Source organism: Haliaeetus albicilla, chromosome 19 (genome assembly GCF_947461875.1).
Source record: "Haliaeetus albicilla chromosome 19, bHalAlb1.1, whole genome shotgun sequence".
Classification (NCBI taxonomy): domain Eukaryota; kingdom Metazoa; phylum Chordata; class Aves; order Accipitriformes; family Accipitridae; genus Haliaeetus; species Haliaeetus albicilla.
In genome coordinates, this window is record NC_091501.1 from 20,554,123 (window position 1) to 20,571,228 (window position 17,106).

The 17,106-nt window shown below is 39.9% G+C and overlaps 1 protein-coding gene across 1 annotated transcript; it reads right to left on the reverse strand.

Moving 5' to 3' along the window:
• Positions 1-4,343: 4,343 nt before the first annotated feature.
• Positions 4,344-17,055, reverse strand: PARP11 (poly(ADP-ribose) polymerase family member 11). The gene is made up of 8 exons (XM_069806695.1): positions 16,957-17,055; positions 13,160-13,288; positions 12,941-13,061; positions 11,607-11,682; positions 9,961-10,033; positions 9,743-9,873; positions 5,129-5,280; positions 4,344-4,674 (listed from the first exon to the last, which is right to left on the reverse strand). The coding sequence occupies exons 1-8, from the start codon at positions 16,990-16,992 to the stop codon at positions 4,361-4,363; spliced, it is 1,032 nt and encodes a 343-aa protein (XP_069662796.1). The 5' UTR covers positions 16,993-17,055; the 3' UTR covers positions 4,344-4,360.
• Between the last annotated feature and the right edge of the window lie 51 nt (positions 17,056-17,106).

A 17,106-nucleotide genomic window follows, 5' to 3' on the forward strand; every position in this document is an offset into this window, starting at 1 on the left:
CAAAACAGACATGGAGACTATGGCAAGAAACAAACCTCACCAGGCACACTGACTGACGAGCGATCAAAAAACCACAGGTACCACTTCCAGGAAGACCAGCCTGGACTTTGCAACTGATAATACTCCATACCGGGGGACCCCGGCCCGGGAGGAGCGCGGGAATGGACAGAGCTGTAGAGACCCATGGGGCGGGGGACGCGCAGGGGAAGGGGCAGCAGGGGGACCAAGGGGGGAGACAGAAAGGGGCGTAAGAGGGGTGGCCGGCTGGAACACGGGGCCGGTCAGCACGCTTGTCCGGCCGAGCCCCGTGCCTGATGGACGCAGTCCGTCCTAGCGTCTTGTACCTTCCTATTAAACCTCTTCTGCAGCGTCTCTCTGCGGATGCTCGCTCTCTGTCCCCTGTGAGCGTGTGCTGCGAGGACCGGGTGCCCGCTCCCGGTGAGACCTGCGTGGGCACGAGGGGAATTCGGTGCCAGCTGCTGGGGTCAGACCGGGGGGTGGGCACCCCCAGCCTGTGGTGCCAGCACCTGGAGCGAGCGGGGTCTCCGTGTCAGCTCCTGGAGCCAGTGGGGGTCTCAAACCTCCAGCCACTGGGGTGGGAACGGCGCCCGTTCCCCAAACCAGCTGCCCGGGTCACTGCCCGCGTGCCTGGTGCCGGCTGCGGGGGTAGACTCTGTGTCTTCCCCAATTCTGGCGGGCCTGGGGTGCGCACGCCTGTTCACCAGCAAACTTTAAGTGGGACTAGCCGGTGACTCGGGGGGCCTAGGGTCCGGGCTAGGGTCCCCAGCCCATTTGCTATGCAATATATGTTTTTAGAAAAAAGCCCACAACAAACAAACAACAAAACACTCAACCTCTAGTACAGCTTGCTGACATAGGCTTTTCTACTCTGTAAATGGCAGAAATCAAGCCAGTGAATTCATCAGCAATGTGAGCAGATTCTGTTCCATTAAACAAAACCAAAACCATTAAACAAAATCCAGCCAAGCAACCACATTGTTACTTTGGCTGCTCAGAGATTATGCCTCTAAACTCCCTCACTAACTGCAGGGTTGTGTCAGCAGAGAAAAGCAAAAGAAGCACGAGAGAAGCAAACACATTACAAAGTATTCCAGCTGTCAATCCGCACAATTTTTTGGTGACTTGTAAAGAGTAGATGGCTATACTGGAGCAGACCTATACTGTTCTGGCAGTCTGCTGTTTTGGACAGTGCCTGATAATAATCATAGTTACAGCATGGATGGACATACAGGTCAAAGGAATTTCAAGGCTGACATGCTCATCAGATGTACAGTCTGTATAGGCCACTGAGAAGCACATCAATTACTGATGAGTCTTCTTCCTGAAAGTAATCTCCACCTATGCAGACTGCACAAACTCACTGTAGCCTTCCTGCTATGAGCTTGTGTGCTGATAACAGTTTAAAAAGGATCAGTTGTCCTCAAACCACCAGCTGAACTGGCATCCAATGTACTCCTGGAATTTAAGTCACTAACTCCAGCTGGTACATTATGTATCTCGCATCTAGCCTGGATGTGAGGGTACTGGGACATCTATTAAAAAGTAAAGCTGTATCCTTTTGTTTCTGCAGATTTTAACTTAAAAGTTTGTACAAACTGCCCTTGTAAATGAACTGGAATGAAGACAGACACTCTCCCAAACTGCTTTGGATGAAGTGTGATCTGTTCAGCAATAATTGAGTACACACGCATTCTAAAAAGCAAAGCTGGCACAGGAGGCCAGTATGATATAGAAGTAAGATCAGCTCATACTGAAGTGTTGTGCCCATGTGAAAACATTCTGCCACAAGAATAATTTAGTAAGAAAGCTTTACCTCAGGTCAAGACACGTGAAAATGATATGCTCTTGCACAGGTCTAAAAAGAAAATGGAGCATGAAGTCTCACTACATGAAATAGTAACAGAAAACTGCAGGTATTTTTCCCCAGAATCAGACCAAACCCTTTTGCATTTCTTTAACGCTCCATAGTCCAAGAAATTATTTTCCTCCCTTCCTCTCTCACTGTTCCTTTTATTAAGTCCAACTATTTCTTGTATTGGCTACTTTTAGAGTTCTGGACTTTGCTTGCAATAACAACCTCTCTCCCCACCTGCCAGCAAAAGGATGGCTGTTTTACAGATACCTTCAGTATCAAGATTCATCAACACAAAAATGGACACCAGAAAGCAGAACAGTACATTAAAAGAAGAGCTGAAACTACAGTTGTGCAGTGATTTGGTAAGATTAAGATTGTGCCATTCAATTTGAGTTAAGCAGTAAACAAGACACCACCACACAAACAATTAGAAAAGTAACGAAGATCAGTATAGATGATGGCATTTTGTGTCCATGAGACACTAAAAAAGAAACTTGACTAGTTTTCTTAACTAAAAAGGTCAGTTCAGACCTCAGAAGAAATAAGAGGCCAAATCAAAGGAACAACAGCACATGTATTTGTTAGTTTCATAAAATGTATGTTCTGTAGAATACAGTATAAGAATAAAAAGGACTCAGTAATACACAAATTCCCTGCTGATGATTTGCTATTAAATATTCTGTACAATGTGGGGAACAATGTGCCTGTTGCACAGCTAGCATAGTAGTGAATCAAACACAAATCACGCCTACAACAGTAGAACCCAGAGTTCCTAACTGGGATCACAGAGCATACTTCCTGTTGCTCTAAAATAAAGGAAAATGCATCTTAGCCCTAAATGGTTCAGGAACAGAAGCAAAAGGAAAAGCTGCCATGAAATTATAAATACAAACAGACACCCAACTTGTGCAAGATCCACTGACAGGCAAAGATAACAGCACTAAGGAGGAGATGTTTGCATCCTCAGTTACGATGCCAGATATGTACTGATACTCTGTTTCCAGTTCCATAGGTTTAATGATTTTGAGCAAACTTGGTCATGCCCTTTAAATACAACAGATTTTAAACATAGCCTTTGACCCAAAAAGTCCATTAGCAATTCCATGACAGACCAATACAGATCATTCTATATCTGCCATAATTATATACTGTTTCTCTAGGGAATTGTTACTGGTCATAGCCAACAAAGAAGACTGGAAAGGCTTCCACTTAGACCTTGTCTCTTAGTGCTCCTTAGGTCCTTTAACAAAGAAAAACACTTGGGACACAATTTCATAGCAAATTGTTTAACATTTCAGTGCATTTCACTGTAACAGCCCCTTCTTCAGGCTCTTCATGTTTTTAGGTACTTGAGTTCGTTCTTTACCCAAATACTGTCTCTTGCTCTTTCTACATGTGAAAAATACTCTTTAACTTTACAACTATACCAGTTATGAAGACCTGACCTACACAAGTGTTATTGAAAGCTTTCTATTAAGGTGTTTAAAAATTAAAGGATGGCATATTTTGAAATTTTCATTGTTAGTTTAACTGGATTATTTCCAGTACAGCTAATCTAAACATCGTCTTTTGTAACAGCAAGTACACGAGCAATGAGTGCTTCTTAAACCCTGACCAGGCAAGAATCAGCAACACAGCTGCATGAATGTAAGTGCATCCACACGCATACTGTAACAAGAGAACTCAGAAGAACTGCTGACATCCCAACACTGCGCTCAACAGTTAGCTACCAAACAATTAACAACCACAAGAGCTTATGGGCATCATTTCCATCAAAACTGAAGTTCAGATCCAAGTGCAAGGGTTTTATAATCTTGCAAGTATATGATTAAAGCTTTGCAAGTATATAATTGAAGCTTACAGTAAAATGTACCTGAAGTTAAACCTAATGGCTTCGGTGAACTTCATAGCTCCTTCATCACTCTTCTCCAGACAGATATTTTTTTTTTGGTAGGTTTAGAATCCAAACTAAGAGACCTTCAAACACAAGCAACATGTACTACAGAACACAGACATACATACATATGTAGCTAAGTCCCCTGGGGTTTTTTGTTGCTGTTGTTTTCGCTATTTTTATGTTCTACAGACAATCTTTATAAAAGATTAGTTTCATCATATACATACTATATTACAGCCATATTTCTACCACATGAATAAATACTTGTAATATATTAAAAAAAATCAGAACATAAATCTTGCTTTTGAAAACTTACCAATGCCCAATGTATTTAAGGCTTACTAAGCAATTTCAAATTTGTAATAGTCTCTACATTTGAAAAATGCATTAGTAAAGTTTACAGATTTTTAAAAACAGTTTGACCATCTCTCTTAAATGTTTAATAGCTTCCCTCCTCCATAAACATATGCTAGCTCTTCTTTCACCTCTCTCCTTTCACACTTCATGTTTTTATATTGTTGTCTTTACAAAAGGAACAAAAGTATAAAAAAAGACACAAACAATACTCAGTTCAGCTCTTTTCAAACTTAACAAAATTCTATTAAGTATTCAGGGTAGATTTGGTTGGCATCAAAGATAACAAAGATCTTTGGGTTCCAGGTGTTATCCACACAGCTGTCATACAAGTTCACAAAACTTCCATCTTTTGAAGGAGGCCTCATGTATTTTGAATCACCATTGATATAGTCACCAGTTAATACACGAGCAAGAAACATGACTTTATCTGGTCTATGCAGATGAGGCTGCAGATTCACACCATGAATTTGAAAAGTATCTCCATGCTTCATGTCCTCTTTGCAGAAACGACTGGAATATGATGCATCTCTTGCGAAATATGTCCCTTTCAAATAAAAAAAATCTGGTAACATTCTTATCACAACAACTTAACTACTAGAACATGTATATAGGTATCAGGATGATGAAAGATGTCTGTTCTTTTATGTTCATTAGCAATCCAAATCTTTTTTTTTTTTTCCTAAATCGTTAAGATTATAGCAACATGACCAAATATTTTAGTAGGGACGTTTTAGTCGGGAGATTGTCTTGTGATCAACACTGCTTTGTTGGGCATCCCTTCCCCATGCTCCCTGGTCCTACCAGCCAGTTTTGACAATTACATTTCTTACTGCATCCTAACTTTAAGTCTTAACTACACTTGATGTCAAAGCAGAGCTATATTAAACAGCTCTTGGATAAACACAGGGAGTACATCATGAAGAACATACTACAGGGAACACTTAACAATGTTGAACTGTTAAGATTACCAAACTGTTGCATGTGACAAAAATATTTACCTTTTCCATATACAGCAGCATGCATCCCATTTATTCTCCAGTCAAAGTTATGAATGCATATTGCTTCTACAAATTCATTACTGGTGCCGTGAAATAACATCTGCTCATTAATAGTTGGGACACCTCTTTTCTTCTTTAGCTGAGCTTTTTTCCTACAGAGAACACACAACAGAGCATTACAAACATCTGTACAATCAAATTAAGTTGCTACTCTGAAAACACTGCAGAGGGGAAAGAGCTAAAACACTCCATAAATTCCACTTTCACAAGTGTCTAGATGATCCTAGTTTTTAAGCAGATCAGAATTCTTAAGGTATGTGTTTAGAAATCACATACTTCTGGATGCTGTGGACTATTTTCAGAAGTAATCCAAAATTAAGAAAAAAGGTCTTTTATACCAATTTTATCAACATTGTTCATAGTTTCAGTGTGGTCATTTTCTGCAGATACGTTTTTAAAAGAAAGGCATTTTTCTCCCATTTTGTTCCTTCCGCCTCCTTACATAGCATGGTGTCCTAGTTTCAGCTGGGATAGAGTTAATTTTCTTTCTAGTAGCTGATATAGTGCTATGTCTTGGATTCAGTATGAGAAGAATGTCGATAATACACTGAAGTTCTCAGTTGTTGCTAAGTACTGTTTATACCAAGTCAAGGATTTTTCAGTTTCTGATGCCCAGCCAGCAAGAAGGCTGGAGGGGCACAAGAAGTTGGGAGGGGACACAGCCAGGGCAGCTGACCCAAACTGGCCAAGGGGGTATTCCATACCATGGGACGTCATGTCTAGTATATAAACTGGGGGAAGTTGGCCCGGGGGGGCAGATCGCTGCTCGGGAACTAACTGGGCATCGGTCAGTGAGTGGTGAGCAATTGCATTTGCATATCACTTGTTTTGTATATTCCAATCCCTTTATTATTATTATTATTATTGTCATTTTATTACTGTTGTTATTATCATTATTAGTTCCTTCCTTTCTGTTCTATTAAACTGTTCTTATCTCAACCCACAAGTTTTACCTTTTTCCTTCTGGTTCTCTCCCCCATCCTACTGGGTGGTTGGGGACTGAGTGAGTGGCTGCATAGTGCTTAGTTGCTGGCTGGGGTTAAACCATGACACATGGTGGGAGGGAGAACAAAGTTAGTGGATTATAAAGTATAATTACCCAGGTAAACCAGCAAAAATACTAAAAATAAAGTTACCTAATTTTTTAGGTAAAATTACTTTAACATGATAATTTCACAATGGTTTTCCGAATTTATGGTTCACATACTGCCTAAAAGAGATAAGTTGTGCATTGACAGGGTTACATTGGTCTAGAATTTGGGGAAAAAAAAAAAAAAAAATGACCTTATACTACAGGTGAACATATATTACATTCTCATGGGTAGAAGGCCATAGCACACCTTCAATTAAAGAAGAGATACATTTTCCATCAATCTTTGTTAAGTGACTTTCTGTCAGCTGGGGTTTCCTAAGATTTATGAAGAAGCTGACTCTGGAGCTGTGTCTGAATCACTGAGCTGTTCCTAGTTATGATCCCTTGACTGTCCAGACAAAAACAAGTCAGAGTGCATCATAGCTTTGTTCTTGTCTATGTACCTGAATTTTCTTCCTACAAAAGCCACAGTGCATGGGGCACTGTGCTACATACTTAGGTTTATCAGGCACATACTTAGGTTTCTCAAATTAAGCAATCTGCTTATAACTGGAGGGCACACTTGAATTGGGGAAGCGTTCTCAGGGCCTACAGTTGAGATGTCGTCCAAGGAAGTCCTATCAACCAGGTCCAGGGAAAGAGACAGGCAGCAAGGATCCTTTATCATATTAATGGCATTACATTGCAATTATGCATTATTTATAAGTAAGTACATTTCACAGAAGTTAAAATCTTGCAGTACGTAGCTTGAAGGATATGTTTATTCTGTTTTATTATTCAGCTTTTTTCTTCCTCCTCCAGTTAGTACAAACTAAAATACCTATGTCTTGGCAACTTAATTTTTTTTGGTCTTTTTTTTCCCCTACAACTGCCTTCCAAATCAGAAGAATGTCAGTAGAATCTCAAGGGCATCTGGAAGGTTTCACTAATAATCTCATTTGTGACATTCTGTGTCAGAGAGACAGAGGTTCCAGGCACTCAAGTTCCACTCTATTAGCGATTCAACAAAACCCAGGAGCCAAGATTCCCTGCCTCTTGAGAAAACTACCTGTGTGAGGCAACACCTCTGAGCTAAGGGTTAGTAATGCTGCACATTTGAAATTTTTCTGTCAGCAGCCCTCTATTGTTGGCTGCTGATCTCTGACAATGTATAAAGGTAGCCTAGAGTAACTTCTCCTGAAACAGGGGAACAGAACAAATTTATAGAAAAGGTGAATAATCAATTGTCCAAAAATGTTCTGTAACAGTCCTTCACTATCTCTGATCAGTTCATTTCATAAAAACAATTTAAAATAGTCATTAGTATAGGAACTATTATAACAGGCAAACATGTTTTGACCACTACAATGACACATATAATCATTCAAGCAGTGCTCAAATTTAATCACTGACCTTATCGAACAAACAAAACACTTTCTCAAAACCACAAAAGTTTAAGTAGCAATTGTTCCTCTTAAGTAGTGGACTATACTGAGCACACTAGGAAGGTGGTTCTGCAGAATGCAGAAATGCCACAGCGGGATTTTTTGTTGATTTGGAACAGAAATCAAGGAGTCCAACTATTCTAAAAACCATCACCGTAGCACTTTCCACCAGCAGTAACAAGCTAATCGAGTGAAAAAAAAATGAAGCCCAGTAAAACAAAATGAAGCTGATCCACCGCTCAGAAGGCTCTCATACAGCCAGTTTGCTCAATAAAGGAGAAACCTAAAGCAAAACTAAACACCCGGAGACATGCTCTTTGTACATATGCAAGCACACAAACTGTTTCTAAAGATGGTCAGCAATCGCACTGATAAAACACACTTTTCTACTTGCCGTACTTCTCTACAACATCAGACTGAGATGCATGAACCAAAATATGCCAGACTAAAATACACCTGTTACTTTCACTTTCCCACATGGGACACCAAAAGAACTTTTAGTGAATTTGAAATGCTGGAATACCTTCTTCTTTGCAATATACTACTGGGCAATAATTTCTTCACCAGTGTAATCCCATCTATTCCAAGGCTGTATTTTACCCTCAGCAGAAAAGCAGCTAAGCCTCAATTGCATACACTTATTCCAGCAATTTCCATCATAAATTGCATTTTTTTGATACAGGAAAGAAGTTTTAAAACTGAAATTACTTTTCTCCATATACTTTTATACTGTACAGGTACTAAAAAGTACCTTGGTTTGTAGTTATATGGCAATACTGTAATACTCCGGACGTATGAAATTCTAATTCCCATTCTTAGTTTTGTACCTTGAGAATATTCTAGCACAGCATCCATAGATTCAGAGTTCTTAAACCATGAATTCTACTCACTGACCAGTCAGGAAAACTAGTACACTCTCCAAATGACATCAGTTCCTAAGCTAAGCAAAAAAGGTCTTCCCCTGCCCCCCTCTGCCATCTACACCAGAGACTCAAAGGATATTTACTTTGAAGTCTGCTTGCTACTCCTATTCTCAAAAACTAAGACTGGTATTAAGATGGTATAAATACACCTCTACGGAAACTTATTTGTAGAAAGGTAGATGTTGAAACACAAGGCCAAGCAAATAAGCCTTAATACTTAAACAGGTAAACATAACCAAATAAATTTGCAATTAAGAGAAGGCTAACTCTCTTAACCAAGAACTTAAATTCATTTCCTTATGTATATTCATGATACGGCTTTAAATTAACAATAAATTACATATCTTTCAAAAAATCATATAAGTTATACAAATTGTTAATATACATCTGCTTAGTTATTTCCTCACTATATAACTTAGTTCAGTTGGTTTTAATAGTGTAGTACCTCTTCAAAACTGATTCTGATATGTACTCCTTCTTAGAGGCTACACAAACAACATTTGTCAAATACAACTGCTTAAGACTGATACTACGAAATAAATGGAAACAGAACTTAGCACTTCCTACTTCTTCCAGGCCAGCACAATATGAGGAGGGAAAATAAGAGAACTTACAAAAAGCTTTTGTAGCACATTACACTTAAAGAAATTACCTGAATATGTGCTAATTGGACACTTAATTCTGTCTTAGGTTTCATAAAGTTGAGAAGTTAAACAAGCCACAAATATTAATTTGCTTTGTTCTCTAAAAATTAAAATAATACAAGCCTGTCAAGGAATTGTTTTACAAAAAGCTTATTTTTGTTCTCCTTACTTCACTGTAAGTATCATGGGCATCTACCACATGGACATCCTGAACATCTTTAATGCATCAGTCTTATCAATGCTACATCTAATGCATATCTACAAGTATTACATTTCTGCACCTGTAGAAGCTACAGAGTTTTGAAAATGGAAATTTGAATGCAGAGGAATGACAAATAAAGTTTTAAAAAGATAAAGAGTAACACATATTTTCATTAATAATAAAAGCAATTAAACATATTTCTGCTGCATGCCTTCAAGATTTGCTCCGTTAACAATCCTAAGACTGTTGGTTTTAGAAATAATCTCACCTGCAAAAAAACTCCCACAAGTCTAGATTTTGTATTCTCTTAATTCTTTTAATTCGGTGGCTATCCATTGTTTTTCCAAAGAGACTAGAAACTTCATTATATTCATTTGTTTTCTTTTGCAATGGAATAAGCTGGAAAAAAAGAGGTTAGTACGATTTCAATTCGATGCATTATTTCATTATCACATGTTTTTGACCAACTTGCATACCAACTCTTACCTGGTATGGTTCCTCACTATTTACATTCTCCCAGTGTGAAGGCATAGGGATAGCCTCATTTTCACAGATGAAACTTGAAACAGAAAAAAGGTAAAAACACATCACATCAAAGACATGAGGCATTTTCTTCCTGTCAAACTCCTGCTCCAAACAACACGGTATGCAAAAAACCCCAACTTATACAAAACTACTTAGAGTTTTAATTCAAACAAAGGCTGCTGTCAGCAGGTAAGGTCAAAAGCAAGAGGTCTTATTTTGTATTCGAATTCTGGCTTAGCTTACTATAAATAAACCATGGTAATGAACAGTTTTAATACACCATCTACGCAACAAAAGATAGGGAGATAAATCAGAAGAGATGGTCAGAAAGGTCCACAACATCAAGAAAGCAACACCAATTTAGAAATGTGAGAGTGTAGATACAGCCCGAACATTCCAAACTATCAGGAATTACAACTAGCCTAAGCCTCTGGAAACTGAGCCCTCATCTGAAGTATTTAAAAGCATCATGTTAAAAATACACACTTGAAAATTATAGTTGAATTTGTTTTTAAAAAAACAAAACCAAACCCTCAAAAAAAAAAAAGTGTTTTAAGCATATACACCACATACATAGCAGCTTTTAAGCCTTAAAACCAGGACTAAAAGAAGCAATCTCCTGAAAGTAAAGAATGGTGTCATCACATGGCAGAAGAGTGCTGAAGGCAATTATTCAAGAAACAAAAAAACGGAAGTGAATTGCCAAATTATTGCACACACTCTTCAGCAAATATCTACTAAAAAAGAGTTGACGCTTCAAAAAAAACCAACCAGGCCCTCCTGAATGTCCACATAAAGAAGATGGCTACTACATTTCTTATTAAAAATGTCAGATTTCTTTTTGAAAGTATAACCAGGCTACAATTTAGAACTAAAATTATTTCTAAGAAACTATTTGGGGAAAAACCCCACATATCCCATATAGTCAATTATACCTGTGGTAGTATCACTGCATAGATCAGTTTATTGTTTAGTGAGTATCAGATTTACATCAGTACAGCTTTACATCTAATGACTGATCAAATGGTAAGAAACTTACAATCTAAAGCAATTAGACTCATAAAACAATCTGGTTGCTATGATGCAATTTCTTGTAATTTCAAATCATTTTGGAGTAAACGATTAAAACATACAGGCAAGAAAATATAACTCAAATACTCTTTGCTGTTATAATAATACTTCTAAATAATTTATGAAGTCATTATTAAAATGGAACAAACTACTCCATTTTTTGCTGCTGCTTCTCTACAGAAATTCTGATTCAACGGGTATTTACAGCAAGGGACTCCAATTGCTAAAGTCAGGCACAGCTTTAAGAACCTTGCCAAAGGATATCAGTATTCAGTATGCCTTGCCTCTCCCACTACGCATTCCTTACTTTCTCAGAAAAAAGATAAAAAACAAACTAAAAATTCATTTGTCACTCTTCTCTGAAACGTCTTCCTTCTTCACTTGACTAGCTCTCCCACCTTGGTTCACCTCTCAAATTGTGTGATGCAAAAAGTAAATAAATATAAACAGTAAATACAAAACATATTTTTGTTTCATTTTACTTAGAAGAATCAGGAATAAAATAAAAATAAGGAGTCTTCCTTTTATTTCCTTACCTGAAAGCACTGATAGAAAAGGGAGCTCTCTTTATTGGACGTTGCTTAAGGGTAGTTAGGTTGGTTTGTTTCATCACTGTGCATAAAACAAGAGTTAGGATGAAAATTTCTGGAATTCATCTATAGCATACGAAACATTTAAGTGTCATTTTTTAAAATAACATTACTACACCCAAAGTTGCTTGACAGGAATTCCTATTTCAACAATTAACAAATCAGCATTTTCAATAAATGTTTCTAAATACTGGCCTCAGAATCATTGTCATTTATATGAGTTGACAAAATGAGCTAATATTACACAAACAAAATGTTTATTGTTAAAATACCCATCTAACATTCAGCCCCACTAAATCACTGGCAAAACTTCCACTGACTTTAATACAACTAGTATGACAAAGCACATTACTACTGTCCTTAAGGCATCATGACCTACAAACAGTAACATAAAAATCGTTCTTCAGCATTTGCATTTAGTGGTTTTATTCCAGATGCAAAACAAAGGTTTTTTCAAATAGACATTTCAACACAAGCAAACATAAAACTCCTTGTATTGTTTCATACTACTTTACTCCCAGTACATTGCTGTTTTACCCAGTCCCCAATTTCTGTATTTGAAATACTATTATTTTCTTTCATTTGGAAAAGGCTTCTATTTAAGCATATAACTGTTTTGTAATTTAATCAGAAAATAAACAAAGTATGGATAGAAAAGCTTAAAAAAAAAAGGAAGTCATGAGAACACACCTTTGAACAAAGGACAGATTAATTTATAATTAGCTACATACATGAGAATCCTGTAATATTCTGCAATTTAGAAGCATGGCATAAGTGAGATCTTTACAGTCTACTAGAAAAATCCTTTTGCCTCTCTCCTTGTTATTCTGAGAACAGAATTGGCTTCAACTACCTGCTGAATTATTAGATCACTTTGATGCCAGTATTTTGCAGAAAACTTCTTTCATATCAATGTTTCTTATACAGACTCTGAATGGAAGAGGTTTTTCAAGCTTACATGAGTTACATGTTAAAGAAAAAAGGTTCAAACTTCACAGTCCCATAAATGTATGCTACTTACCACCTACAGCTGAGGTAAGTGACAGTTATGTGATGGAGTGCTACTAAACAAGACATGCTACTTTTATTAATAAACTACACTAGAAAACGTAAGAGGGCAGCTGCTTCTAAGAACTCCTGTGTACTTTCCAGTGAAGATGACGTTTCCAATCACAAGTTTTTGCACTAGATACGAGGACAATAATTTGCTGAATGAACAAATGAACCAGTGTATCTGGCACCTTCTATTATTTAAATTTACTCTATGAAACGATACATACCTGCAAAGTCTAGTGTGTAGTTAAATTTTGCAGTAGTAAAAGAAACAGAACCATGTGGGTTTGTTCGGAAGCTCCTTTCAATATCTTCACTGCTAACAGAGCAATGACTGTTTGAATCGGTCTTCAAAATAAATGGAAAAACACATTTAGACAAATTCAGCAATAGGTAGTTTGATGTATGGAATCCATCATAGCTAATATAACCTCATAGGTATTTACCTGAAACATATGCCATTTACCACACTCAGCCAAATAAAACCAGCCCCACTGGGTATCAGAGGTATCCATCTCTTCAACTGAACTTTCCATCTTTGGAAAAAAATCTTCTGATGTTCTTTGAAGCATTTCCTGAAACATTCACACACATACACAAAAAAAGTTTTGATACTATTTGCAAAAATGTATTATTTGAGAAATTAATAAAAAAGCAAAATAAAGTGAATTTTCAATACTTAAAAAAAAACCTTGGCAGGCAAAGGGCTGATTTGTTTTCTCTTTTTCAGAGAAAATTCTCAATTTGCTACTTATTCAGTATTATCCTTTAAGTTAGTTAAACATTTTCAAAACTCTCTCAAATGTCTGCAAGTGTGCCAGTAAAGGCAAGAGCTATAGGTTTTATCAGATCAGAGAGGTGCTAAATTTCCTACTGGTGGTCACATGAGCAAGGCCATTCATATATACAACAGGCTCCGAGTTACATACCGCTCAGGAATGAAGTGTTGGGGTTACACCTGATAGCTTGATGAAAACATCTACTAGGTACTCACCAGCAGTGAACAAACCAGACTGGATATCAGAAGTTATCAGAAAAAAAACTTAAAAACTAAGACAAAGAATATAATTATTTAACTGTGCAAGTCCACGTTATTCCTCAACACTGCATGAAGGTTTGTTTCCCCCCTAATGCACCCGCTTAAAAATGATACAGTAAAATTACTGGTATTCTGTACTTGTAATTAGAGAGAAGGTTTGCACCAAAGCCAGAGTGGCTTCTACATCAGCAATGACTACCATAGTTGGGATTCTGCAGGATGGAAGAAAAAAGATTGAGGAACTGATATAGCAGAGGTCTACAAAATCATGACAAAACCGAAAAGGGAATAACAAATCACATTTTCTTCCAAGTAAGGAGGAGACACCTATCAAAGGCTGCACGTGTCAAATTCAAAACAAGTGAAAGAGAAAAATCTTCATAAAACAGATGGCAATCTATGGAATTCCTTTTCCTGGTATGCTGTGGATGCTGCAAATTTCTGGAAGTTTGAAAAGCAACTAGACAAGTTCAAGCCTACCAAGAGCTATGCCAGAATACCTTTGGAAGCACAGTCCCTGCCAGATTACAGCTCCTTCTTCATACATCAGTAAAATCCTGAAAACTCTGAAACTACTTGACTCTACTTGCACACATCTCCTAACGTGTCAACTCTGTCTGCCACCCCCCTCCTCAAGCAAAAATTCTAAGTAGGTTGGGGGGAATCTTTCAGAGAAAGAAGCTTGCCCTACTCCCACAAAAGGTCAGCAATTCATCCACTCTAACTGCTTAACCAAGACCGGCACTCTTCCCAACAATTTCCTCAACTTAACTTTTGCTTCCAAGAAATGGAACAACACCCTCCAGCACAAGTAAATCAAACAATGTCCAGTTAATATCCTGGATGCTTCAGTTGTTTCCTGGACACTTCAACCCAGAAAAAAGGAGAGACCTGAAGAAGGCAAAAACTGGAGACCAGAAGTAGGCACCAGGTGGCCAGTGCTACTGGGACAGGAGTTGAGAGCAGAAAGCACTTCTTCCAGCACTACAGAAGGCATTTCTTCCAGCACTACCCTTCCCCCTTATTTTTCCCAAGCTAGCCATCTGTGGTTGTTTGAAAAACAATCCCAGGAACCTCTTTAGGTGCTAGCTAGAGACTGTATTCTAATAATTAAAAGCTCCATGGGGCTACAAAAATCTAGGTGCTTAGAAAACAGGGGAATCGGAAGTGGGCCTCCACAACATCTCTAAATTGCAGAATTGGAGGGCAAACCTACTTTAGTACAAATGGAAGCTTACACAAGGCTCCATACATGGATAGCTGACTCAAGTTCAAGCAGAACTACACTAAAGGTACATCAGCTACGTGGAAAAATATTTTGAAACAGATAAGAAAATTGTTCTCCATTTCAGAGGGCATCTGCCAACATCTCTTCTATTCCTCACAGCAATGCAAAGTCACAGAGTCTACACTCGCCTGATGTTAAAGCACAAGTGGCCAATATCTTTTGATGACGTTTCACCTTCAACTTGATTCTTCTTCTCAGATGAGTATTTGGCCATGTCCCCTCCTACAGACAGGAGGCAGAGGTAATCCACACTTTTTTAAAGCCAAGCAGAAAGCAATTCAGGCTTTTTTTGGTAACGTTTAGTCTTCTCACATTCCCACTAACACGGCCAGACCTCAGCTCCATCGCAATGTTAGTTTAGGGCCTTGAATCTGATCAATCAAATCAGTATTGCTGTTTGAACAAGTTACAAATAGAGGAGGCATGCTCATCCGTGCCCCGTCAACAGCTTACACTCCTCTGGGGGCAACAGCACCTCCAGAATAAACCATTTACTAAGGGGACAGTTACTCTCATAGCTTTCAAAAATGTTACATTCAATCCACATGTATTACTCTAGCCACAAAGTCTAGAGAAGGCAGGTAGATTCCAGGATACCTAGAAGTATGGAATAACAACCCAAAGGCATGAAACACAGAAAGCCATAAAAACAAAAAGAGCTGTTCTCAAAGGTGATACAAATCCAAAATGCTTGAAGGAAATTGCTCAACTTACTGATGAATTCAAAATCAAACTGACACCGTTTATAAGGAACAGGTAGCTTTTTGTCCAAAAACTCTGAATACATGCAGAGTGAGCAGAAAAATCTCAGTGGGTTTTTCTGGATCATAGGATGTCAACTATCAAGGATGTAGCAATGGGAATTTTATTAGCAATGCTGTTGCTAACAGGCAGCCTCTCAGCTCCCATTATTAGCACTGTTTCTACTGGTCCAGGGGTTACCAGAACAGCTCAAATTAAACACAATTACTCTGGCAGCAAAAACTTCCTTCTAAACAGAACGAATGCTCATTGTGTGTTGTGCTGCGACTGAATGGCTTTCCTACTACTGGGAATGCATTGCCTCATTTTTCCAGAAGTACTTTTAAGTTTGAACTATAAACACGCTTGGCAGCATGTAGAATCACAGAACGGTTTGGGTCAGAAGGGGCCTTAAGGATTACCTAGTTCCAAGCCCCCCGCCACAGGCAGGGACACCTTCCACAGACCAGGTTGCTCCAAGCCCCATCCAACCTGGCCTTGAACACTTCCAGGGATGGGGCATCCACACCTTCTCTGGGCAACCTGTGCCAGGGCCTCGCTGCCCCCATGGTAAAAAAAAAAAATACAGAAGCACCCCGACAGGCGATTCGGGCTGCGTTTTCGTGCTGCCCGCTCCCACCTGGCAGGCTGGGCTTTACTGCCGAAGACTCTTTTACCTGCAGACGGCACCTTTGCCCGGCTCCCCGCTGGCAACACCGGCCGTGCCAGGGGTCTCTCCGGCTCCTCCTCAGAGAGCAGGGCGCCTGAGCAGCGGCAAGGGCGCAGGGCCGGGGGGGGGAGGCGAGGAGGAAGGGCGGCACTGGCACCGGTACGGGGCGCAACGTGGAACGAGACCCCCCCCCCCCCGCAGCTGCGTCGCCACTTACCCCCTTTGTGCCGCAGGGGACCGCCGCCGCACTCACCACCCCCCCCGTGGCCGACCCCCTCCAGAGCCGCCCCCCCCCACCCGCCGACAGCTCAAGGTACGCGGCGGGGCGGTCCGGCCAAGCACCCCGCCGGCTGGGTTGCCGCAGCCCGCCCCGAAGATGGTGGCCTACGCCCCCCCCCCCCGCCCCTTCCCTCAGCGGCCCGCGGGGCCAGCCGAGTACGGAGACGGGCCGAGGAGGAAAAAGACGAAAGGAGCGGCCGTCGGCCCCCCGCCCGCCCCCACTCACCGCATCGGCCGCCCACCCCGGGCCTGCTCCCCACATACCGCCCGGAGCGGGGCGGGGGGAGAAGGCGGGAGGGAGGTGGGGGGTGGGCAGTGCGTGTGGGAGGGGCGCGTCAGCGCTCGGCCGGCGGGCGCTTCCGTTAACGGTGGCAGC

What these genes read in the sequence shown, in the direction of transcription:
- PARP11 (XM_069806695.1), bottom strand. Translation starts at nt 16,992, where the DNA reads ATGTGGGGAGCAGGCCCGGGGTGGGCGGCCGATGCG. An exon ending in TTTTCTATCAGTGCTTTCAG is followed by an intron (nt 10,034 to 11,606) that starts GTAAGGAAATAA and finishes TTCTGTTTCAAG; the next exon opens with TTTCATCTGTGAAAATGAGG. An exon ending in ATAGTGAGGAACCATACCAG is followed by an intron (nt 9,874 to 9,960) that starts GTAAGAGTTGGT and finishes CTTTTTTTCCAG; the next exon opens with CTTATTCCATTGCAAAAGAA.